The sequence below is a fragment of the Nerophis lumbriciformis genome, linkage group LG04 (genome assembly GCF_033978685.3).
Source record: "Nerophis lumbriciformis linkage group LG04, RoL_Nlum_v2.1, whole genome shotgun sequence".
Lineage (NCBI taxonomy): Eukaryota > Metazoa > Chordata > Actinopteri > Syngnathiformes > Syngnathidae > Nerophis > Nerophis lumbriciformis.
The window spans coordinates 41,494,020-41,521,106 of NC_084551.2; the positions used below are offsets into that span (position 1 = coordinate 41,494,020).

At 40.2% G+C, this 27,087-nt stretch overlaps 1 protein-coding gene across 6 annotated transcripts in view; it reads right to left on the reverse strand.

Annotated features, from left to right (window-relative positions):
• Positions 1-27,087, reverse strand: part of LOC133602357 (phosphatidylcholine translocator ABCB4-like) — a 158,903-nt gene that overhangs the window by 57,862 nt on the left and 73,954 nt on the right. For 4 of the 6 annotated variants that reach the window (XM_061955525.1, XM_061955533.1, XM_061955542.1 and 1 more), the window contains 18 exons: positions 25,236-25,346; positions 25,037-25,162; positions 24,676-24,879; positions 24,426-24,596; positions 18,162-18,323; positions 17,899-18,078; positions 17,675-17,821; positions 14,310-14,414; positions 11,789-11,866; positions 9,145-9,228; positions 8,866-9,069; positions 8,097-8,197; positions 7,874-8,014; positions 7,579-7,735; positions 7,294-7,491; positions 6,718-6,924; positions 6,366-6,512; positions 5,577-6,281 (listed from right to left, as the gene is read on the reverse strand). In XM_061955525.1, coding sequence (XP_061811509.1) covers positions 6,066-6,281; positions 6,366-6,512; positions 6,718-6,924; positions 7,294-7,491; positions 7,579-7,735; positions 7,874-8,014; positions 8,097-8,197; positions 8,866-9,069; positions 9,145-9,228; positions 11,789-11,866; positions 14,310-14,414; positions 17,675-17,821; positions 17,899-18,078; positions 18,162-18,323; positions 24,426-24,596; positions 24,676-24,879; positions 25,037-25,162; positions 25,236-25,346 — 2,739 coding nt within the window. In that variant the 3' untranslated portion in view covers positions 5,577-6,065. Of the gene's footprint in view, positions 1-5,576; positions 6,282-6,365; positions 6,513-6,717; positions 6,925-7,293; positions 7,492-7,578; positions 7,736-7,873; positions 8,015-8,096; positions 8,198-8,865; positions 9,070-9,144; positions 9,229-11,788; positions 11,867-14,288; positions 14,415-17,674; positions 17,822-17,898; positions 18,079-18,161; positions 18,324-24,425; positions 24,597-24,675; positions 24,880-25,036; positions 25,163-25,235; positions 25,347-27,087 lie in introns of those variants that run through there. The other 2 variants (XM_061955550.1, XM_061955566.1) reach the window with 2 other exon arrangements.

Sequence of the window (27,087 nt, forward strand, 5' to 3'; positions counted from 1 at the left end):
GTATGTGACAATGTGTAATGTTATATATTCTCAATGAAACATAAATGTTTTAGTCTTGCTTGCTTATCGGTACCTGCTCGCGTCATTTGCTTGCTTGCTGGCTCCTCTTCTGTTAGAATGATGTGCTATGTAGTGACTGTACAAGCCAATACGAGCTTTGAAGTTTCTGCCGCATATGGGACAGATCAGACCAGGTGGTAATATACATTTTGGCATGACCCTTCTTTCCAGTCTCCTCTTCCTTTTTTCAAGTATCATAGATGTTCTTTTCTCCTCATACTTTGTCACTCCTTCACTGACTGCAGTTCTCCATGTTATTCTGTCTTTTGCTAGGTCTTCCCAGTATGTAGTATCTATTTCACATTGTTTAAAAGTCTTCTTTAAGCAATCCTTGTAGAGTTTTCTCTGCCCACCAACATTTCTTTTCCCTTCATTTAGCTGACAGTACAACATCTCTTTTGGCAGTGGTATTTAACAATTGTACTCTCTACACTGGGAAGCATGGTTGTTCAAGTACATTGATGTTTGTTCTCATATCTTGACATTTAATATTCATCATCTGGCGTAGACATCGCTGTTGAAACCTTTCAAGTGCTGTGATGTGTCTTTGATATGCTGTCCATGCCTCTAAACCATATAGCAAAGTTGTTATGACAATTGCTCTGAACACTTTGATTTTTGTATCTAGCCTGATGTCATGATTTTGGAACACTCGAGTCTTAAGCTTTCCAAAGGCTGCAGCAGCTTGCCTGATTCTGTGATTGACTTCTGCATCAATGTTAGCATTTGAAAACATTATACTACCAAGGTATGTGACGCTTTCTACATTTTCAAGAGTCACTTCTTTTATCTTTATTGCTGGTGGTTGCAGGATGATGTCCTTAGGCGATGGTTGGTAGAGTACTTGTGTTTTCTTTGCATTTATTTTAAGTCCAGGTTGTGTGTATGCATAGTTAAATGCATCCAGTATTACTTGCAAATCTTCTGCACTCTGGGCTGCTATTGCATTATCATCGGCATAAATCTTCTGCACTCTGGGCTGCTATTGCATTATCATCGGCATATTGAAATTCTACCACTGTGGACCTTGAAACTTTTGTTCTGGCTTGCAGCTTCCTCAGGTTGAACAGTTTTCTATCTAGCCGAAATGCAATTTCAAATAGCTCAGCTGGTATTCGTAAATATATGCAATGTGGATCACAACAGAGATAAAGACGGAGAACAGTGTCGGGGCTTTCAAACATCCCTGTTTTACTCCAGTTTTTGCAGTCCACACAAATCTCTTGTGTGTGACTGCCATCTACTGGTCACACTTATCACACCATTTACCACAACCAGAATAAGCACAACCAGAATTAATAAGGCGCACTGTTGATTTTTGAGAAAATGAAAGGATTTTAAGTACGCTTTATAGTCCAAAAATACTGTACTTTATATGCAGTCTTACATGTTTGGTAGACTTTCCTTCCTCCCGTTACATTAGGCGGAAATACATGAGAAAAAATAATCTTCAAGGTCAAGGACAGAGCCAGCAGTCACCAATGTGTGTTTAACCCTCTAAGACCCACAGTGATATATTTACAACATTTTTTTATCTTATTTAAAAAAGGGTTAAAAGTTTTTTCATTTTGCCCACCCCACCACATTAACATAGTCATTGGGTATTGTTCAGTCTAACAATGACTTTACATTCGAAATTTGTATTTAAGGACCGCCCACAGGCTATAGAATCTCACACAACTTAAAAATCTTCGCAGAGTGACAACCCTTTTCTTTACTGGACCAAATTGATCAAATCAATGTAAGTACAATACATCTAATATTTTTTACTGTGATCTTTATAATGTCTAGAACATGTACCTACGTTATTATTGTAAAATACCTCCAAAAAATATGATTTAGATGATGTATTATATTGGTTGTATATGTACAACCCTGGGTCAATGTGGTAGCAAATATTCCCTTGTGACTAGTTTACCTACCAGGATACTGTGTAGTCTAAATAGATATGTTTGTCAGGAATCTACAATATAATTTAATTTACACACACTTATTCCTTCTGTCTGTGCACATTTGCACTTCAATATTGCAAACTAAAAGTAAAAAAAAACATTTAGTTAGGCAGAAGGCTAAACTAAACTATGCATATTTGAAGACATTGAGCCCCAGCTGGCCACATCTTCCAAGCCCCATGCCAAGCACCGTGACAGATATCGCTGGCAGAAAAAAGATTTCACCAGGCCCAATACAGACTTTTCTGGTCCACCTCTGACTGAAGACGTGACCACACTACGCACACCACTGGAATACTTCCGTCAGTTTGTGTCCACAGACATGATTCAGTCTCTGGCATCACAGACGAATGAATACAGCCATCAAACAAAGGGGACACCTCTAAACACCAGTGCAAAGGAAATGGAGAAGATGATGGGCATGTATTTGAAGATGGGCCTCGTACAGATGCCAGGAAGTCGAATGTACTGGGAGACAGATACACGGTACCCTCCTGTTGCTGATGTGATGTCCCGCAACAGATTCCAGGCTCTGTTGACATCCTTACATCTAGTCAACAACTTGACAGTGTCTGAGACGGAGAAGAAGGATAAACTCTGGAAAATCAGACCACGGCTTGATTCATTCAGAGAGAAGTGCCTGAAGGTGGTCCCAGAAGAGCACAACTCAGTGGATGAGATGATGATTGCTTTCAAAGGAAGATACAGCAGCATCAAACAATACATGCGGGGCAAACCACACCCATGGGGCTTCAAAGTATGGGTGAGAACTGGAATCTCTGGCATGATGTGTGACTTTGATGTCTACCAAGGGAGCAACAATGGAGTCCGAGCCAAATCTGAACTTGGCTTGTCAGGTGATGTTGTGATGAAGCTTGCTTCAACTCTGCCGGCGGGCCAAAACTACAAGATCTATGGAGACAACTACTTCACATCAGTCCCACTGATCGAGAAGCTCCTTGGGCTTGGCATCCATTATGTGGGTACAGCAAGGCAAGTCCGCATCCCCAATTGCAACCTTGACGATGACAAGAGCTTGAAGAAGAAAGGGAGAGGAACCTTCGACCACAGAGTGGAGGCGAACCACAACATCTCTGCTGTCAAATGGTTTGACAACAGGGCCGTCACACTTTGCTGGAACGGAACCTGTGCAGAAGATTCAACGCTGGGACAATGCCAACAAGACCTACATTGAAGTTGAAAGGTCATACATTGTGGGTAACTACAATCAGTACATGGGAGGTGTTGATTTGCTAAACTCGTTCACTGCAAAATACAAGTTCCGCATCAAATCCCGCCGCTGGTACCTGTACATCTTCTGGCACACCATCACACTTGCTGTGGTCAACGCCTGGCTCCTCTACAAGCGCACTGCCAAGCTCTCAAGGAGAAACCTGAGCTTAACCTGCGAAGGTTCCAAGCACAGATGGCATCCGCTCTCATTCTGGTGGACACAGTCACTCCAAAGAGAGGACGACCTTCAGGCAATGGAAGCCCAGTCACAAGCAGCCCGGTCACTGGCAAGAGACCATCCTCGGCTCCAACCAGCACCCCATACAAGAAATCGTGTGGACACCTGCCACTGGATGTACGCCACAATCAGATTGGGCATTTACCTAAGAAGACAACGAGAGGCCGCTGCAGGCATTGCCCAACTGGGTACACCAACACACAATGCCACAAGTGTGAAGTGCGTCTCTGCTTCTCGGACAGCAAGAACTGTTTCCTGGACTTTCACTGCAAGTTAACATAGTCAGCACATGCATGCTGGTTGCCAGAAGAACAATGCAGAACTTGATCACACCAACAGTGTTGTACACATGACACATTACCAAAATCATACGCAAAGCCAACTTGTATATACAGCATAGACCACCCTAGAAGTTCCTGAAAATGTGTGTTTTTCATTGATTCAAATAAAATTGACTGTTCATAAAAATGAGTAATGTTGTTATTATAATTATTATTTTACAGTGTTCTGAGTCAAGGTGATGAGCAATAAGCATTCAAATGAACCCTTAGTTGTTTGACTGAAGTGAAAACATGTGGAACATGTTGTTCAGAAAATGAATACAAATGGCTTATGGAAAATTTTGCTACCCTTTTCACCCAACGTTGTATCGTTACAACGGTTCCATAAAACCTTATCAAAATATGAAAAATTTGCCAACACTTCATTTTATATCCCAAATGCCCCCTACAGCACCATCTGACAGGTTGAATATTTTTTTATTCATGTATTTCTATGTCCGGGTCTTACAGGGTTAATTGTTACGATCCGCTGCCCGGATCATAGTTTGTTTATGTTTGAGTCACATGTTTTCAGCACCTTGATTTTGTTTGTGTTCAGTTGCCATGTCAACTGATTACATTCACCTGCCTCTGGTTAGTGTTCGGGACGCGCACCTGTTGCCCGGGCACTAATCAGAGGGCTATTTAGTCTTTGCCCTGGCCTCACTCGGTCTGGCTTCCTAGTTTGTTCTTACACAACTGATGACGACAACTTTGATTCCCGCTAGCTTTTCACGCTATGCCATTTTGCCTGCTAGCTCCCACGCTAGTCCTTTTATTTTTGCCTTTTGCTATTTGCACGTCTTTTGTTTGTTCATCGAATGATTTATATTTTTAAATAAATCATTTTCCTACCTGCAAGCTGTGTCCGAAGCCGTCTGCATCCTTGGGAGAACCACACCCGCATCACTATGCGACCACGTCGTTACATTAATTGTACTAAAACAGAGACGCCGCATGAAAACCAAATAAGTTACTATTGTACTATAAGTGTCCTGACTGAACTTTACATAGACCTCAAACTGGACATGGTGATAAAACAGTCCCTGTGTGAACCTGATTGAAGCATCCATTCGTTTTCTACCACTTGTCCCTCTTGGGGTCACGGGTTGGGGGGAGGTTTGTGGACCAATCAGTCTCTCCAGGGTTTCGCAGGTTTTTTGTGACTGTTGCGGCCTAAAATGCAGGGGCATTTTATAAAAATTGTGGCAAATGTTTTAAAGGGGAACTGCTTTTTTTTGGAATTTTGCCTATTGTTCACAATCATTACATGAAAGACATGATGACGGATGTATTTTTTTAATGTATTCTAACTCGTAAATAAACGTAAATAAAAGCCCGGTTACAGCACCATTTTTTCTTTTGACCTTAAAGTCATATTTACCTGTGCTACGCCTCCCATCTCTGCATCTTGGGGTTCAAGACCAACAGCACCTAACAGTTGCAATTGCAATGGCAAGTGCAGGTCTTTTTTAGGTGGTTGTTGCAATAACAATGTAGAAGAAAGTGAAAGTTACTGATTTTCACTCTATAATTATAAAAGGAAAATTTGCGGAAGAAAAAAAAGCAAATGAACAAAACACTGGGAAAATCATATTCAAGCTTCATTTCTAGTATTCTCCCTTAAATATGTATAGAGTAGTAAAACTGGTTGAAGGGTGTACACACTTTTGAGTGTGAGATACTGCATGTCTATTAAAGTTATTTTCAATATATTCATGAAGTGTAAAATTAGACTTACTGTATTTAAAACATATCTTAATCAACATTGTGCACACTCTGCTAGCATATTTTATACACATGACCAATTCACAAACATTTTTGCATAGTTTGTAAAAAAAATCGCCACAAAAGTCTGTCTTATTTTCTTTTATCGTTAATTGTTATTAAAATTATTATTATGCCTTGATATCTGCTTTATTTCAGACATTCCCGAGCAGGTTTCTAAAGTTAAAATAAATCTCTGTCAATGAAATAAGGAAGTGAAGGTGTCTGGCGTTGCACGGAGACATTTGATTGGTTAGACAGTTGTGTTGCATTTGAGTGCTGCTTGGACAAATTTGATTGGCGAAAAAGTTCAGGGAAATTGCAGGGATTGGTTGAATTTGCGAAAATTGCCGCGAGCGCAACATTGCAAAATCCTGGAGGGACTGACTAATAGAAAAACGCATTCGTAGCAAATACACTCTGTTTAACTGAAACGATAAGCCCCAGTCTGTCTTTTCATTCAAGCAATACATTTCAACTTAATTATGACTTGTCTTAATGTGTGTCTTCCCATCCATGACCCATCTGGGTCGTGACCAGCTTGTGATAGACTCCCTTTTTGGCTAACAGTTGTTGATGTGTTCCTTGTTCTACCACCAAACCATCCTTAATGACAGCAATGAGGTCCGCGTTTTGGATGGTGGACAGACGGTGGGCTATAACGATACATGTCCTGCCCTGCCTTGCTTTGTCCAATGCTTCCTGCACCAACTGGATCAAGCAACAGAATAGACAAAAGTCAAACAAATGAGATGGAAGAATGCATGGCTATTCTAGAAAAGAAAAAAAGCCCACCTTCTCGCTCTCAGTGTCGAGTGCAGACGTGGCTTCATCCAGAAGCAACAGTTTGGGGTTACGGAGGATGGCTCGGGCTATGGCTATTCGTTGTTTCTGACCACCTGAAAGCTGGGTCCCCTTATCGCCTGCCTGAGTGTCATACTTCTGCTCAAGCAAACACAAGGAAAGTTGGTCCATGTATTAATAAACATTACCAAAATGATTATTAATAATATCCAGAATGGTTGCTGGTGCTTTTACTGGAAATTATTTTCAATGTTTGGCTTAAAAAAATTAATTGTATAACTCCCCAAAGTTTGGTTAGTTAAGCAAAAAAAAAAGGAAGTCTTCAAGACAAAAACATGATTACATTTGGCAGGTTTTCAATGAAACTGTGAATGTTGGCTGCCTCAGCAGCTGCCTTAATCTCCTCCATAGTTACAGTGCGACTGTTGTCTCCATAGGCGATGTTTTCAGCCAAGCTACAGTCAAACAGCACAGGCTCCTGGGACACAATACCTATCTGAGACCTCAGCCAGTGGATGTTCAGCTCTTTTACACTCTTTGAATCAAGCATCTGGAAGACCAAATAAGACAAAACCAAGGATGAGTCCTGCTAAGTCTTAAGCAAGGCTAAAGTTATAAAGACCAAGTTAATGTTGGTAAAAATAACTCCCACTTAGTTTTAGTCTTAAGTAAGTATGCTTACAGCTATTCCTCTACTTTGGTGAAGTTAATTTGACCAAAGTGATGCCTTTATATCATGCACTGGACTGTAAGTCAAGGTATTAGTATTTTCCAAGGGAGCAAAAAAAAAAGCAATAAATCCAATTACTGTCTCTCACGTGGCTGTCGCAACAAGTAGCATGTGTGTGTCTTTTTCTAGAGATTATTTGTGCAGTGAAGTACTCATTAAGAATGCCAAAAGGTGTATTTGTCTTCTCACCACTGTTCCATGCGTGGTGTCATAGAACCTCTCCAAAAGTTGGATGGTTGTGCTTTTTCCACAGCCACTGCTTCCTACCAGTGCCAATGTCTCTCCCTTGCACACCTTCAGGTTCAGCCCTCGTAGGACAGATACATTAGGGCGGCAAAGGTAGTTAAACTTGACACCCTCAAATTGCACGTTGCCATCAAATTGCTCCTGGCATTTGAAGCAAGAGAGAACATGTATTAAGACTGTAGATTTATAATCAGTACTTGATCTCATGTGAGGATTTTAACTGCTTACCAGTGTCTGTCCTTCTTCTGAGAGATTATCAATAGCTGGCTGTCTTTTCAGAAGCACCATAATACGAGCGGCTGATATTTTGGCTTTGGCATAGTTTGGAGTGAAAGCATTGGTCTCTCCAACAGATATAGCACCATATATAAGCACCATAACAACTCTGAGAGAAGACATTCAGTTTACACATTAGGAAAATTTATATTTTGTAAGGCTGGGCACATTAGTGTTTATGTTTTGTCCAGTGTTGTAGAATTGTTTGACAGAAGACAGATGATCTCCAAAAATGGATTACACTCACAAGAAAACTCCCTCAACATTCATTCGTCCTTTGTCAATAAGCCAAGCTCCAAAGTAGAAACATCCTGCATAAGCAAAGTATAGTATGGCTTGGGATAAGCCAAAGGCTACACCCTGCACATGGGCTTTTATGTGGGAGTTCCTGCAGAGAAAAGGAAAAGGTACAAATATATGTTTTTAACTTTTCAAATATTCATACACAGTGGATGTGGGAAGTCACATACCTGAATGGAACGCTGAGGTTGTTGTGGTACAAAGATTCAAACAATGGCTCTCTGGTCAGAGATGCAACAGTACGGATATTGTCAGTGGCTTCTGTAAAAATCTGATGAGACGCATCATAAAAACACACATGTTGTATACCACAGGAGCACACTTGAAGCACAATAGTAGCCAGCACAAGCACATGGTACTCAGCTTGCCTCAGTTTGGACCTGTCAATTTTCCACTGTAGAATAGTTTCAAATTTAACAAGCTGCATGTGTCAAGCTAGTTGTTGACTTTTTCCAAATAAAGAGTTTAGGACTACTAATCTTTAACGTTTAAAGTTTAAGATGCTATATATAACCATTTCCTAAAACCCAATAATTTGCCATATTTCCTGGTCGGATGTCACCTAGCTGGATAATTACTGGTATCGTTAAAGCATGAAAAAAGACACGGTAGGTTCTACCTGATGCCTCACCCATTTGAGAAGCACTGCACTAAGGAGACACAATTAATTCAATAGATAACTTGATGACAGAAGAAAACCAGACTGCTGCAACAATGTGGAGAGAGTGAATGACGGGATTGATGAATTTGCTCAAGTAGTGAGTGACCAACAGTGTTCTACGTGATCCCTATGAAATTTGCTCAACACATTGTAATAACCCTGACTAACAATTTGTTTCAGGTTTTGAAAGTGTAAAAGGGTTACTGTGGAGTAAAACAGTGCTGAGCTGAGTAGGCACCACGCAGTTGAGCTGAACATATCCACCACCAAATGCCTACCTTTCCAGCCATCTCCAGCTCCTTCATGTCCTCTCTAGTGTGCCCAGCTATCAAGTGCGCCTGCACACTTCCACCCGCTATCATGACCGGACCTATGACTAGTAAGAGCAGACTTAGTTCCCAGCCATACAAAAAGGAAACAATCAGACAGGTTGTCAGGTTAGCAATATTTTGGACGACGGCGGCCAAACGTAATCCCGTAACCTAAACCAAAGAAAACAATGTTGATCAGTATGGTAAAGGAACATTATGTGTATACTAGAGCAAGAAGTGCCTTACCCCTTGTACTTGAGCAGCATCAGAGGCCAGCCTTGTTGAGAGAGCGCCAACACTGTTATTGGGGTTATCAAACCAGCCAAGGTCCTAAGAGAAAAACCAGTAAGCTGTTTTCCAGATCTCATGGAATTGATAAAAAAGTTGAAACTCTTGATTGATTACAATTTATTTTATTAATTTGTTGAGAGAAAAATAATCTAAGCATTATCAGTAGAAACTAAAAACATTAACCAGATGCCACCTAATTATACTTAAATCTACTTAATTATCCACAAAATAGCTCCCGCGGCTCACGCTCACGCTGTTTCTTTATGTGTGAAGCTTTCCTCCTTATTAGCTTTTGGTGAAGGCATTGAATACACGGCCCAACACACTTGTGCTTATCGATTGTAAACTTTTGTTTATGTTCCAACACATTAAAGCTGTTGCCTGCTTAAGATAGAAATAATGGGTCACCATTGAGAGCATCCATTGCTGTGATATTTGTTGGTACAGTGGTACCTGAACTTATGAGTACCTTAACTTACGAGTATTTTGAGATACAAGTGGTCCCCAAGCTTTTTGTTATGTTTTAAGTTGAGAGCATTATTTAAATTATTTAAGGGGGGATTAAAGTATTTTAAATACAAACCCCGTTTCCATATGAGTTGGGAAATTGTGTTAGATGTCAATATAAACGGAATACAATGATTTGCAAATCATTTTCAACCCATATTCAGTTGAATATGCTACAAAGACAACATATTTGATGTTCAAACTGATAAACATTTTTTTTTGGCAAATAATCATTAACTTTAGAATTTGATGCCAGCAACACGTGACAAAGAAGTTGGGAAAAGTGGCAATAAATACTGATAAAGTTGAGGAATGCTCATCAAACACTTATTTGGAACATCCCACAGGTGAACAGGCAAATTGGGAACAGGTGGGTGCCATGATTGGGTATAAAAGTAGATTCCATGAAATGCTCAGTCATTCACAAGCAAGGATGGGGCGAGGGTCACCACTTTGTCAACAAATGCGGGAGCAAATTGTTGAACAGTTTAAGAAAAACCTTTCTCAACCAGCTATTGCAAGGAATTTAGGGATTTCACCATCTACGGTCCGTAATATCATCAAAGGGTTCAGAGAATCTGGAGAAATCACTGCACGTAAGCAGCTAAGCCCGTGACCTTGGTCCCTCAGGCTGTACTGCATCAACAAGCGACATCAGTGTGTAAAGGATATCACCACATGGGCTCAGGAACACTTCAGAAACCCACTGTTAGTAAGTACAGTTGGTCGCTACAACTGTAAGTGCAAGTTAAAACTCTCCTATGCAAGGCGAAAACCGTTTATCAACAACACCCAGAAACGCCGTCGGTTTCGCTGGGCCTGAGCTCATCTAAGATGGACTGATACAAAGTGGAAAAGTGTTCTGTGGTCTGACGAGTCCACATTTCAAATTGTTTTTGGAAACTGTGGACGTCGTGTCCTCCGGACCAAAGAGAAAAAGAACCATCCGGATTGTTATAGGCGCAAAGTTGAAAAGCCAGCATCTGTGATGGGACAGTATGGGGGTGTATTAGTGCCCAAGACATGGGTAACTTTCACATCTGTGAAGACGCCATTAATGCTAAAAGGTACATACAGGTTTTGGAGCAACATATGTTGCCATCCAAGCAACATTACCATGGACGCCCCTGCTTATTTCAGCAAGACAATGCCAAGCCACGTGTTACATCAACGTGGCTTCATAGTAAAAGAGTGCGGGTACTAGACTGGCCTGTCTGTAGTCCAGACCTGTCTCCCATTGAAAATGTGTGGCGCATTATGAAGCCTAAAATACCACAACGGAGACCCCCGGACTGTTGAACAACTTAAGCTGTACATCAAGCAAGAATGGGAAATAATTCCACTTGAGAAGCTTAAAAAATGTGTCTCCTCAGTTCCCAAAAGTTTACTGAGTGTTGTTAAAAGGAAAGGCCATGTAACACAGTGGTGAACATGCCCCAACTACTTTGGCACGTGTTGCAGCCATGACATTCTAAGTTAATTATTATTTGCAAAAAAAAATAAAGTTTATGAATTTGAACATCAAATATCTTGTCTTTATAGTGTATTCAATTGAATATTAGTTGAAAAGGATTTGCAAATCATTGTATTCCGTTTATATTTACATCTAACACAATTTCCCAACTCCTATGGAAACGGGGTTTGTACATTTAAAGGGGAACTGCACTTTTTGTGGAATTTCGCCTATCATTCACAATCATTATGAAAGACATGACGATGGAACTGCACATATCACCTCATGCTACCACAAGCAGCTAGGGCACTGCAAAAATGACAAACAAGCCAAAATTTGAAAAGTGAGGCGACCAAAATGGTCTGTGACCACTATCTGCTAAAGCATTTCTCAATCAGGGGTGTCTTGCTAATTGCCTCTCACTTCTACGTTGTTTGTCTCATTTGTACAGCAGCAGATGAATTTGATCGATACCCACTGAACAACTTAATATGTGACTGACATGGACTTACACTGTAATGATCGTAAGACTTAGTTTTTTTAACAATGTGTATATTTGGAATCACCAGTCAGGATCACAAGTTAACAATCCTTTTGACATAATATTCATGTCCAATGAGAAATAATTGACACACTCACCTGCCTCAACATGGCCTTGAAAGACGCTTGTCTCAGTTTCATAGTCAGGTTCTGTCCAGATATACCAAAACAGAAACCCTGTGAAACAGAAAGGTATGAACACACTTAAAACACTGTGGAAATATGAAGTTAATTCTTAAAGAGTGGACAAAAATGTTGTCAACTTGTTTATTCAGTGGCCATAAGTACGACAATATGTTGTTGATGTTCAACATACATTATAATCATATACTGTACAATATTTGCCGCAACCTGCTGTAGTAACTACAAAACCAGTGAAGTTGGCACGTTGTGTAAATCGTAAATAAAAACAGAATACAATGATTTGCAAATCCATTTCAACTTATATTCAATTGAATACACTGCAAAGACAAGATATATATTGTTCGAACTGAGAAACCATTTTTTTTGGTTTTGCAAGTAATCATTAACTTAGAATTTAACGGCAGCAACACATTGCAAAAAAGTTGGCACAGGCGCATTTTACCACTGTGTTACATGGCCTTTCCTTTTAACAACACTCAGTAAACGTTTGGGGACTGAGGAGACCAATTTTTGAAGTGGAATTATTTCCCATTCTTGCTTGATGTACAGCTTAAGTTGTTCAACAGTCCGGGGTCTCCGTTATGGTATTTTTGACGCTTCATAATGCGCCACACATTTTCAATGAGAGGTCTGGACTCGGTCTAGAGCAATAGTGTCGCTGAACACAAGACAATAATGACTGTGCATGTGAGCTGTGTGCTTGGTATTTGTATCTATTTATCTATGTTCTTATGTTTTTATGTGTTATTATGAATTTGCACTAAATTAGTTTTGCATACAATTTCGTTGTACAATGTACAATGACAATAAAGATATATTCTATTCTATTCTAATACCCGCACTCTTTTACTACGAAGCAACGTTGTTGTAACACGTGCAGAATGTGGCTTGGCATTGTCTTGCTGAAATACAAACAGGGCGTCCATGAAAAAGACCTTGCTTGTATGGCAACATATGTTGCTCCAAAACCTTTATGAACCTTTCAGCATTAATGGTGCCTTCACAGATGTGTAAGTTACCTTCGACACTAATACACCCCCATACCATCACAGATGATGGCTTTTGAACTTTGCGCCTAGAACAGTCCAGATGGTTCTTTTCCTCTTTGGTACAGAGGACACGACGTCCACAGTTTCCAAAAACAATTTGAAATATGGATTAGTCAGACCACAGAACACTTTTCCACTTTACATCAGTCCATCTTAGATGAGCTCGGGGCCAGCAAAGCCGGCAGCGTTTCTGGGTGTTGTTGATAATTGGCTTTGGCTTTGCATAGTAGAGTTTTAACTTCCACTTAAAGATGCATCGACAAACTGTAGTTACTGACAATGGTTTTCTGAAGTGTTTCTGAGCCCATGTGGTGATATCCTTTACACACCGATGTCGCTTTTTGATGCAGTACCGCCTGAGGGATCGAAGGTCACGGCATTCAAGGTTGGTTTTCGGTCTTGGGCTCACGTACAGTGATCGCTCCAGATTCTCTGAACCTTTTGATGATATTACAGACCGTAGATGGTGAAATCCCTAAATTCCTTGCAATAGCTGGTTGAGAAATGTTGTTGTTAAACAATTTGCTCAGTCATTTGTTCACAACGTGGTGACCCTCGCCCCATCCTTGTTTGTGAATGACTGAGCATTTCATGGAAGCTGCTTTTATACCCAATCATGGCACCCACCTTTTCCCAATTAGCCTGTTCACCTGTGGGATGTTCCAAATAAGGGTTTGATGAACATTCCTCAACTTTCTCAGTTTTTTTTGGCACTTGTGCCAGCTTTTTTGAAACATGTTGCAGGCATCAAATTTCAAATGAGCTATAACAAAGTTTATCAGTTCGAACATTAAATATATTGTCTTTGCAGTCTATTTAATTGAATATAGGATGAAAAGGATTAGCAAATCATTGTATTCTGTTTTTACCATTTACTCAACGTGCCAACTTCCCTGGTTTTGGGTTTTGTACATGTATGTACGTCTTGTGGCCCAGAAAATGGGTTTGATCCCCCACCAGGTTTTTGTCAAGAAAGGTATCCGGTGTAAACGTGTTTGGCGATCACTCATGACGACGATGACATTTATTGTAGCAAACAAGTCCAATGCGGGCAGCGCAGAATCTTCCACATTGTGTCCTCCGGCCATGCAGGCCAAAATTGTTTCTTTCTCCAAACTTTGTTCCACAACCCGGCGGTACCATTTTTCCAGATGGGATATTTTTTTGACCCCTTTGGGAGGCTCGGCATTAGCGGAACCCAGTATATTCAATTGAATATAAGTTGAAAAGAATTTGCAAATCATTGTATTCTGTTTTTATTTACGATTTCCACAACGTGCCAACTTCACTGGTTTTGTAAAAGCTAGCATTGCTTTTTTGGGTTTTGTTTTCATGACTTATGTTCAGTAAACTATGGCTAATGCTCAACTTATTTTAATTGTGATTACACTGTACTAACATGTTGTGGAAAATGTGTGCATGCATACCTGAAGAAATACGATAAAAAAAGATGCAACTCCAATAACTGCAAACATTAGGGAAAGGAAGACAGAGTTTTTTCTGATCTCCTCTTGATCAGAAGTCGAAAACACCTGAAAGTTTGAAAAAAGCAGGTTCACAATTTTGTGTTGATCATTTAAAACAGGGGTGTCCAAACGTTTTGACTTGGGGGCCGCAATAATTTGGCCGAGGACCGAAAGTCGACTGCATGTAAAGTAACTGTGTGTATACACACACACACGCGCACACACGCACGTACACACACACACACACACACACACACACACACACACACACACACACACACACACACACACACACACACACACACACACACACACACACACACACACACACACACACACACAGTACAGGCCAAAAGTTTGGACACACCTTCTCAATCAATGTGTTTTCTTTATTTTCATGACTATTGATTGTATAGATTGTCACTGAAAGCATCAAAATTATGAATGAACACATGTGGAGGTATGTACTTAACAAAAAAAAGGTGAAATAACTGAAAACATGTTTTATATTCTAGTTTCTTCAAAATAGCCACATTTTGCTTTGATTAGTGCTTCGCACATTCTTAGCATTCTCTCGATGGTGTCAGAGGTACTCACCTGAAATGGTTTTCACTTCACCGGTGTGCCTTATCAGGGTTGATTAGTGGAATGTCTTGCTTTATCAATGGGGTTGGGACCATCAGTTGTGTTGTGAATGAGAAGGTGTGTCCAAACTTTTGGCCTGTACTGTATATACAGTCGCGATCAAAAGTTTATATACACTTGTAAAGAACATAATGTCATGTCTGTCTTGTGTTTCCAATAATTTCTACAACTCTTATTTTTTCGTGATAGAGTGATTGGAGCACATACTTGTTGGTCACAAAAAAACTTTCATGAAGTTTGGTTCTTTTATTAATTTATTATGGGTCTACTAAAAATATGACCAAATCTGCTGGGTCAAAAGTATACATACAGCATGTCCCTTGGCAAGTTTCACTGCAATAAGGCGCTTTTGGTAGCCATCCACAAGCTTCTGGCAAGCTTCTGGTTGAATTTTTGACCACTCCTCTTGACAAAATTGGTGCAGTTCAGGTAAATTTGTTGGTTTTCTGACATGGACCTGTTTCTTCAGAATTGTTCCAGGACTTTGAGAAGGCCATTCTAAAACCTTCATTGTAGCCTGATTAAGCCATTCAGGCCATTCATTTCATCTGACATCACATGGACAAAGATAAGACCTTCTGGAGGAAAGTTATGTGGTCAGATGAAACAAAAATGTAACTGTTTGGCCACAATACCCAGCAATATATTTGGAGGAGAAAAGGTGAGGCCTTTAATCCCAGGAACACCATAACTACCATCAAGCATGGTGGTGGTATTATTATGCTCTGGGCCTGTTTTGCTGCCAATGGAACTGGTGCTTAACAGAGAGTAAATGGGACAATGAAAAAGGAGGATTACCTAAAATCATCAGACCGGAGGTTGGGTCTTGGCCGCGGTTGGGTGTTCCAACAGGAAAATGACCTTAAACACACGTCAAAAGTGGTAAAGGAATGGCTAAATTAAGCTACAATTAAGGTTTTAAAATGGCCTTCCCAAAGTCCTGACTTAAACGTTGGACAAAGCTGAAGAAACAAGTCCATGTTAGAAAACCAACAAATTATGCTGAACTGCACCAATTTTGTCAAGATGAGTGGTCAGAAATTCAACCAGAAGCTTGCCAGAAGCTTGTGGATGACTACCAAAAGTGCCTTATTGCAGTGAAACTTGCCAAGGGACATGTAACCAAATATTAACATTGCTTTATGTATACTTTTGACCCAGCAGATTTGGTCACATTTTCAGTAGACCCATAATAAATTCATAAAAAAAAAAAAAACTTCATAAATGTTTTTTGTGACCAACAAGTATGTGCTCCACTCACTCTATAACAAAAAATTATGAGTTGTAAAAAGTATTGGAAACTCAAGACAGCCATGACATTATGTTCTTTACAAGTGTATGTAAACTTTTGATCGCGACTGTATATACACACACACACACACACACACACACACAAATACACACGATATATATATATATATATATATATATATATATATATAATGGATTAGATTTTATATCGTGCTTTTCTATTATTAGATACTCAAAGCGCTCACAGAGAAGTGGGAACCCATCATTCATTCAGACCTGGTGGTGGTAAGCTACATTTGTAGCTACAGCTGCCCTGGGATAGACTGATGGAAGCGAAGCTGCCAGTTTGCGCCTACAGCCCCTCCGACCACCACCTATCATTCATTCATCATTCATTCACCAGTGTGACCGGCACCAGGGGCAAGGGTGAAGTGTCCTGCCCAAGGACACAACGGCAGTGATTTGGATGTCAAGAGGCGGGGAGCGAACCTGCAACCCCCAGGTTTCTGGCACGGCCGCTCTACCCACTACACCATACCGCCCCGAGATACATATATCTATATATAGATATAGATACATATGTATCTATATCTATATATAGATATAGATAAATATTTATCTATATATATATATAGATACATATTTATCTATATATATATATAGATACATATTTATCTATATATATTATATACAGTATATATATATTATATATATAAATATGTATTCCTATTTGTGTGTACCTATTATATAAGTATAATAGATATATAATTAATATAATTGGAAGAGTATGTGAGAGACTTCTACCTTGTTTACTACCGTGTTTTGGATTCAATCAGATATATCATTCAGTTAAAATGAGGCAAACATGGATAAAAGTGGAGCGTGTTTTGCATTTTTCCCATCATGCTTTGTAATCGATGTGAATGGGTGCAATTTAGATGTTTTTATGGCGTATGGACATTTGTATAATATCCACAAAGTTCAGTGACCATGTCTGTTGACACTTTGTGTTGGTTGGATTTTTTTGCATTTGTTTGCAAGTCATATAAATAAATGCATGATTTCAGTCAGAATGTAACAATAGATCATTGACCAAGAAAAACTCATGTTTTCTAGTAGATGGCGGCAAAATAGCAGCATCAAAACATTTGGGACTTTTAAAAAAAGTACCACTGATAGTGACAGACACTAGGTGTGGTGAAATTACTCCCTCTATTTGACCCATCCTCTTGTTGGGGAGCAGTGAGCAGCAGCGGTGGCCGCACTCTAAAATTAATGCAATCCCCCTGCTGGCATGATTCCTTATTAAACTCATGATGTCTCACACTTGGTCAGCGGGTCGTAGTTTGAACACCCCTGGTTTAAAAAGCCACTTTCTGTGATTTTGTCCAAAATTAAAGCAATCTTGTTTGGAAGAAGTTGTAACCTACAACAACGAACTTGGCGACGATGATATCGAATGTAGGCAGCATCATTCCATTGAGTGCAGCACAGATGCTTCCAAACAAAAAGTAAGGCCATTCGGGAAGGTTGAAACGCATCACTTCGAGGAATGACACAAGTGGAACTTTTTCATCCTGTAGAAAGGGGGACAAAGAGCTGGATCAATTCCCTCCCTTCTTATTTGTAAAGCAAATTGAGACATTTCCAGTACCAATTCTACATCCACTGTCTTTTCTGTAGCATCTACCAACGTTTCTTTCTCTTCTTTTTTCCCCTCTGAGTCAGCAGAGGAAAACTTCCTTTTTTGCAAAGAAGATTCTGAGAAAGTTATTGACAGTGGTGTATTTTCATGCTGCTGAAACTCATCCTTCTCCTCTGCTTTTTGAATTGTCTGTAAGATGGAAATGATGGCAAAGTACAAAGTTGATAGTTTTAAAAATATAAACATCACCCAAACGTTGAGTAAAAGTTTACCTGCATAGTGACGAGAGTGTGATAGACACCCTGTTTTTCCATCAGCTGACTATGAGTCCCCAACTCAACAACCTCTCCATTTTGTATGCCAGCAATGATATCAGCGTTTTTGATAGTCGAGAGGCGATGGGCCACAATTATGGTGGTCCGACCCTGTCTGACCTGCACAAAACATAACACTTTTGTATAAATTGCATGAAACTTTGAAGTTTTTTGGAAGGGTGCTCATCATCCACAATCCTTATGTGAGACAAGAACATTTCTCAATACCTTTTCTGTGCGTTCTAAACAGTACAAAACTGCTAGTATGCAGGCAATGGAGAGTCATCTCTCTTGTTATGTTATGTTATGTTATTTTGATTTATTATGCGCCCCCTAACCAACTGTTACATCAGCCTCACGCTCAAAGAACTAGGGTCCAGATTTTTACATAGCGTGTGAAATTTCAAAGTTAACCAACTTCTCGACTAGATGCAACAATCTACTTCTACAAAGGGTAGAAGCATGATTTATAACCTATCAACCTATCGTTTTTTGTAATCCTGACCCCAAAAAGAAAAGCATTTGAACAACTATAACAAACTATGCTTCATTTTCATCTGATATTAAACATTTTTGAACATTGACAAAAATGCATTAGTCCCCCCAGAATCTTCTGGCCTTTTTTGAGATGCCTGAATTTGCAGAAGTTCTTCACAAACATTGCAATGGAAAGTGAAAGGTTTTTTTAAGTGTTCGTATCAATACAATTAGGGGAGAAAGTAAAAGTTGCAATAAATTGTCGTGATCCTCCCTCTGCAATTATAAAAGGGAACTTTGATGAAGAAAAAGTACTAATTACTGCAATTATTAAATTCAAACGCAAAGATTGAGAAGAGCACCTGACGAACATGGCAAACAAGAAAGTGCAAAATAGGCTTTGCCAGAACAAAGTACACGTGTATTACTGCAAGGAAAATACTATATATTACATATCAGCCTTCACATGATTAAAAAAACATACATTTCATAATTAAAAATAATTTATGCTAAAGATGAACAAACAATGCAAAAAATCCCAAAGGACATTACTATAAAAATGACACTTTTTATACCTGCTGTTTACTGAGTACTCAAAAGTATATCTAGCTTAATTTCTAGTCTTCTCCCTTGGTATAGATGTACTGTAGTAAAAATGGTTGAAGTGTGTACAGTACAGTATCTCACTTTTGTGAGATACTGTATTGTATATTTACACATGCCTATTAAGATGGCGGCGCCCTGATGGCAGCGGCTTGCAGACGCTCTTGGAAGTGTAGAGCGATTTGGCAAAAATACCCGTCAATTCTGTCTATTTCATTGCTGGCTCACAGTGTGGACACTTCGTGATCAGATACGACCGACAGACGATTCTGGATGTGGATAGATCGGGCCGTTATAGGCTGAAAGATACGGGTACTTTCGACCTCCTCGCTAGCATGGGGATTCTTCGCTGGCTACATCCAGCGGCCTCTAAAGCAGCGGAGTCAAGTGCCAGCGGGGACCGTCAACGGAAGACACGTAAGCGGTGTGAGCGGAAGCAGAAGCGGGGATGCCGAGCGGGGCTAACAACAAAGCGAAAGGCTAATCCTCAAAGAAGCGCTAGTCCGGGTGAGAAGTTAGTTAAAATAGAACTAGCCAGCGCCAGGCTGGATAATACCTGCACACATAGCAACTATTTTAGAACAATACACAACTCAAAAAATGTTTTTTCTGTGTCAGAAGTAGACATGCACTCTACTGAGGTGGCAAGTTATGATGCGTTCGGTTTATCACAACATCAAGCAAACAATCGAAAAATTCCCGTCATATCAATTCCTAGATATGGTCGAAATTATTTAAAGTGCACTACACATAATAAACACAACATTATTAATATTGCTACTACGGATAATTTCAACAAAAACTCCTCAAAACAGCCCACTACCTATAATATGGGCTTCTTAAACATAAGATCATTATCTTCCAAAACGCTATTAGTTAATGAGGTCATTAGAGACAATAATCTTGACGTTATTGGTCTCGCCGAGACCTGGCTCAAACCAGACGATTTCTTTGCGCTGGGTGAGGCGTCTCCTCCTGGCTATGCGGGAGCGCATATTGCCCGTCCCATTAAAAGGGGTGGGGGAGTTGCACTCATACACAATAAAAACTTTAATCTTACCCCGAACCTAAATAATAAATATAACTCGTTTGAGATGCTTACTATGAGGTTTGTCACACCGCTGCCTCTCCACCTGGCTGTTATCTACCGCCCCCCAGGACCCAATTCGGACTTCATCAGTGAATTTTCAGAGTTCGTTGCTGATTTAGTGACGCACGCCGACAATATAATCATAATGGGGGACTTTAATATCCATATGAATACCCCATCGGACCCTCAGTGCATGGCGCTCCAGACTATAATTGATAGCTGTGGTCTTACACAAATAATAAATGAACCTACGCATCGCAACGGAAATACGATAGATCTAGTGCTGGTCAGGGGTGTCACCACCTCCAAAGATACGATACTCCCGTATACTAAAGTAATGTCCGATCATTACCTTATAAAATTTGAAGTTCTGACTCATTGTCAACAAACTAATAATAATAACTACTATAGCAGCCGCAACATTAATGCTGCCACAACGATGACTCTTGCTGGCCTACTGCCTTCGGTAATGGCACCATTCCCAAATTATGTCGGCTTTATTGATAACCTCACTAACAACTTTAACGACGCCCTGCGCGACACCATTGATAGTATAGCACCGCTAAAGCTTAAAAGAGCCCCTAAAAGGCGCACCCCATGGTTTACAGAAGAAACTAGAGCCCATAAATTATCATGTAGAAAGCTGGAACGCAAATGGCGCGCTACTAAACTTGAGGTTTTCCATCAAGCATGGAGTGATAGTTTAATAACTTATAAACACATGCTTACCCTAGCTAAAGCTAAATATTACTCAAATCTCATCCACCTCAACAAAAATGATCCGAAATTTTTGTTTAGTACAGTAGCATCGCTAACCCAACAAGGGACTCCTCCCAGTAGCTCCACCCACTCAGCAGATGATTTTATGAATTTCTTTAATAAGAAAATTGAACTCATTAGAAAGGAGATTAAAGACAATGCATCGCAGCTACAACTGGGTTCTATTAACACAGATACGACTGTATCTACGAAGGATACCGCCCTCCAAAATAGTTTCTCTCCCTTTGATGAAATAACACTAGAGGAATTGTTAAGATGTGTCAATGGGACAAAACAAACAACATGTTTACTTGACCCATTTCCTGGGAAACTTATTAAGGAGCTTTTTGTATTATTAGGTCCATCAGTGCTAAATATTATAAACGTATCACTTTCCTCTGGCACTGTTCCACTAGCATTCAAAAAAGCGGTTATTCATCCTTTGCTCAAAAGACCTAACCTCGATCCTGACCTCATGGTAAACTACCGGCTTCCGTTTATCTCGAAAATCCTCGAAAAAATTGTCGCACAGCAGCTAAATGAACACTTAATGTCTAACAATCTCTGTGAACCTTTTCAATCCGGTTTCAGGGCAAATCACTCTACGGAGACAGCCCTCGCAAAAATGACTAATGATCTACTGCTAACGATGGATTCTGATGCGTCATCTATGTTGCTGCTTCTTGATCTTAGCGCTGCTTTCGATACCGTCGATCATAACATTTTATTAGAGCGTATCAAAACACGTATTGGTATGTCAGACTTAGCCTTGTCGTGGTTTAACTCTTATCTTATTGACAGGATGCAGTGCGTCTCCCATAACAATGTGACCTCGGACTATGTTAAGGTAACGTGCGGAGTCCCCCAAGGTTCGGTTCTTGGCCCTGCACTCTTTAGTATTTACATGTTGCCGCTAGGCGACATCATACGCAAATACGGTGTTAGCTTTCATTGCTATGCTGATGACACCCAACTCTACATGCCCCTAAAGCTGACCAACACGCCGGATTGTAGTCAGCTGGAGGCGTGTCTTAATGAAATTAAACAATGGATGTCCGCTAACTTCTTGCAACTCAACACTAAGAAAACGGAAATGCTGATTATCGGTCCTGCTAAACACCGACATTTATTTGATAATACCACCTTAACATTTGACAACCAAACAATTACACAAAGCGACTCAGTAAAGAATCTGGGTATTATCTTCGACCCAACTCTCTCCTTTGAGTCACACATTAAGAGTGTTACTAAAACGGCCTTCTTTCATCTCCGTAATATCGCTAAAATTCGTTCCATTTTGTCCACTAGCGACGCTGAGATCATTATTCATGCGTTCGTTACGTCTCGTCTCGATTACTGTAACGTATTATTTTCGGGTCTCCCTATGTCTAGCATTAAAAGATTACAGTTGGTACAAAATGCGGCTGCTAGACTTTTGACAAGAACAAGAAAGTTTGATCATATTACGCCTATACTGGCTCACCTGCACTGGCTTCCTGTGCACTTAAGATGCGACTTTAAGGTTTTACTACTTACGTATAAAATACTACACGGTCTAGCTCCAGCCTATCTTGCCGATTGTATTGTACCATATGTCCCGGCAAGAAATCTGCGTTCAAAGAACTCCGGCTTATTAGTGATTGCCAGAGCCCAAAAAAAGTCTGCGGGCTGTAGAGCGTTTTCTATTCGGGCTCCAGCACTATGGAATGCCCTCCCGGTAACAGTTAGAGATGCTACCTCAGTAGAAACATTTAAGTCCCATCTCAAAACTCATTTGTATACTCTAGCCTTTGAATAGCCCCCCTTTTTTTAGACCAGTTGATCTGCCGTTTCTTTTCTTTTCTCCTCTGCTCCCCCCTATCCCTTGTGGAAGGGGAGACACACAGATCCGGTGGCCATGGATGGGGTGCTGGCTGTCCGGGGTCGGGGTGGACCGCTCGCCTGTATATCGGTTGGGAACATCTCTGCGCTGCTCCGCTCGGGATGGTTTCCTGCTGACCCCACTGTGGACTGGACTCTTACTGTTATGCTGGATCCACTATGGACTGGACTCTCACAATATTATGTTAGACCCACTCGACATCCATTGCATTCGGTCTCCCTAGAGGGGGGGGGGGGGTTACCCACATATGCGGTCCTCTCCAAGGTTTCTCATAGTCATTCACATCGACGTCCCACTGGGGTGAGTTTTTCCTTGCCCTTATGTGGGCTATACCGAGGATGTCGTTGTGGCTTGTGCAGCCCTTTGAGACACTTGTGATTTAGGGCTATATAAATAAACATTGATTGATTGATTGATTGAAAGTTATTGTCAATATAATCTTAATTCACAACATATACATTTATACATAGTGTATTAAATACGTATCTTATCCAACATTGTGCACCATCTGCTGGTATTTGTATTGTTCACACACGTGACTAATTCACACGCACTAGTGCATTTTTTGTAAAACAAACACCACCAAAGGCTGTCTTATTGTTGTTGATATTTTTATTATTATTATTATTATTGTCTGATGTCTACTTTGTCATCCACAAGTTGCAGATATTCTTGTGCACATTTCTGCATTTAGAAAGTTGAAAGACGATCGTAAACTTTTGTTTGTGCTCCAACACTTTGTTCCGTTGCAATCGAGTGCTACTATCGATGATTGGTCAAATGTGCGGGGAAAATGTGGCGATTGGACTAAGCAAAACTGCACATAATTTGCGGGTATCAGTTGAATTTGCGCAATCCCAACATGGCGAAATCCTGGGGGGACTTACTGTATATTTGCCCATGCTGAACATGTGTCCAATTTAAACAAATAACAATCAGTCTCATGCCTCTGTTATTGATGTAAAAAACTACTTATGGGTCCACCTTGGTAATTACGGCAAACTTGCAGTTGAAAGAAAATGTATTGTTGTCTGGGTTTATCGCGATTGTGCTGCCTCTGAAATATAGGATAGGATAGAATTGACTATTATCCCACAATGGGGAAACGATGATGTTGCAGTTCAGATACAAAACGTTGACAAAAAAAGTTGGTCAAAAACACATGAAAACAAGAGGGAAACATTAAAGAACACAAATGACATAAACGACAATAAAAGTGCAAAAAGTTCAATTCAGCGGCCATTCAGTGGCGCCATTCGGTGGTGCTTTATGTACTCACAAGGGTTACCTCAAATTTGGACATACCAAGTAACCAACTAATGTTTGGACCACACGAGTACAAACTAGAATAAAAATGTTTTAGTTTAAAGAAGAGAAGTGCCTCAACATGTGCCGAAACATATGTTTGTACCTTGTCCAGTGCAGATTGTACCATAGTCTCACTCTCAACATCAAGAGCAGATGTTGCTTCATCCAGCAGAAGTATTTTGGGGTTACGGACAAGCACTCGAGCAATTGCGATTCTTTGCTTCTGTCCTCCACTCATCTGAATCCCTCGATCCCCAACCAGTGTCTCAAACTTCTGTTCAAGGAAGACATTCTCATCATTGGAAAGTGTCAGTCAAATATGTTCATAAGTAAAGTCATAAATAAAGTTGTACATCAGGAAAGTTCATTATAAAGTCGTAAGCGTTGGCCTCCTTAGCAGCTTGCTCTATCTCCTGCTGCGTCACGTCGATTTGTCCGTATCGAATGTTCTCTGCGATGGTGGTGGCAAAAAGGACTGGCTCTTGACTCACAACACCAATCTTCTCTCGCAGATAGCGGACATTGAGAGAACGGATGTCATGGTCATCAATAAATATCTACAAAGAGAAAGACAAGAATATTATTTTTGAATGTTCTTGATTGTAAGAAATACCTAAATTATCAAGGTTTTGATGGACTCGTTTGTTCTCCCATTGAGATTCAGCAGTTTCCATTTATTGTGAATATGTTTTTAGAGTGAGGATATGTGCTTACAGATCCCTCTTGAATATCGTAGAACCTCTGCAACAGCTGGATTGTGGTGCTTTTTCCACAGCCACTGCTTCCTACTAAAGCCATGGTCTGTCCACTCTTTACAACCAGGGATAAGTTGTTTAATACCTGCATAATACAATGTCAAATATAGAACAGTCAAATATCAGTTTAAGTTAAACAGTGTCAGTGAGGAGCTTACCTTGACTTCTGGCCTTGAGGGGTAGTTAAAGTGGATGTTCTTGAACTCAATGTTTCCATTTATGAAGCTAGGTTTGTAGCCGTGCTCCGAATAACTGTCAATACTCGGTATCTGTAAAGTTACATGTTTGTGGGAAAAAGTTTTGAAGATGTAATGAATGGCTGGTACCGTGGATGGTAGATCAGTGGAGGATAGTTGGGATTATCTATTTGCCTATCATTGGACCTGTTTATAAGATGCTGCTTTGCATCGTTGGAAACCCTTCAACATTAACTATTAGTCCACCAAAATATCTTCAAGTTTCAATACTCTTAAGTGACACAACTGAAAATAGTAATTGGACAGACATTTTCCCAAATTAATTGAAAGCAATTCTCTTATTCATCCATCAAAATCCTATTACAATACTTTAGCCTGGTTGAATTATTCCATACTTGCCAACCCTCCCGGATTTTCCGGGAGACTCCCGAAATTCAGCGCCTCTCCCGAAAACCTCCCGGGACAAATTTTCTCCCGAAAATCTCCCGAAATTCATGCAGACCTGAGTGATGTGTCGACAGCCTGTTTTCACGTCCGCTTTCCCACAATATAAACAGCGTGGCTGCCCAATCACGTTATAACTGTAGAATGATCGAGGGCGAGTTCTTGGTTTCTTATGTGGGTTTATTGTTAGGCAGTTTCATTAACGTCCTCCCAGCGCGGCAACAACACACAACAACAGCAGTCACGTTTTCGTCTACCGTAAAGCAGTTTGTCTGCCGTAAACAGCAATGTTGTGACACTCTTAAACAGGACAATACTGCCATCTACTGTACATGCATATGTGACAACAACATCTACGGCTTTTAGAGAGTGCAGTGCACAACTGCGCACACAACAAGGAGACGAAGCAGAATGCATCATCAGAGAGGGTGTTCAGCATGGTTAGAAAAATAGTGACAGAGAATAGAACAAGGATGGGCAATTCAACCCTTAACTCAACAATGAGTAGATGAGTGTTATGTGTAAATAAATGAACACTGAAATTTAATCAAGTATTTCTCTTATTTATATATTTATATATATATATATATATATATATATATATATATATATATATATATATATATATATATATATATATATATATATATATATATATATATATATGTCTTAATAAGGTTATCCAAAAAATAGTGCTCGATACCGTAGTAGAGCGCAATATATGTATGTGTGGGAAAAAAATCACAAGACTATTTCATCTCTACAGGCCTGTTTCATGAGGGGGGGTGCCCTCAATCATCAGGAGATTTTAATGGGAGCATTCGCATACCATGGTTTATATAGGGCACAGAGTGGGTGGGTACAGGCTGGCGTAGGGGCGTGGTGATTGGCTCATGTGTTACCTAGGAGGTGTTTCCGTCTATGGCGGCATGCTGTTACAATTTCGCTGCGCTTGTTGAGGGATGACAGGTCTGGACGGTAAATAATAAACAGTTTCTCTTTCAAGCATAGGTTGCATCTTTTATTACCACTATTGTAAGGTGTGCTAGATGCAAGAATTTGCCATGTTATTGAATATTCAACATTATTGTCTTTGAGGTCCCAAATGTGTTTGCTGAGTTCTGTGGTATTTCGCAGGTTTTGGTTCCTGAAAGAAGCCTTGTGATTGTTCCATCTGGTTTTGAATTCTCCCTCGGTTAATCCTACATATGTGTCGGATGTGTTAATGTCCTTGCGTATTACCTTAGATTGGTAGACAACTGATGTTTGTAAGCACCCCCCGTTGAGAGGGCAATCAGGTTTCTTTCGACAGTTACAGCCTTTGTTGGTTTTGGAGTCGCTCTGTCTGGGGGCCGACGGCTCATTTGCA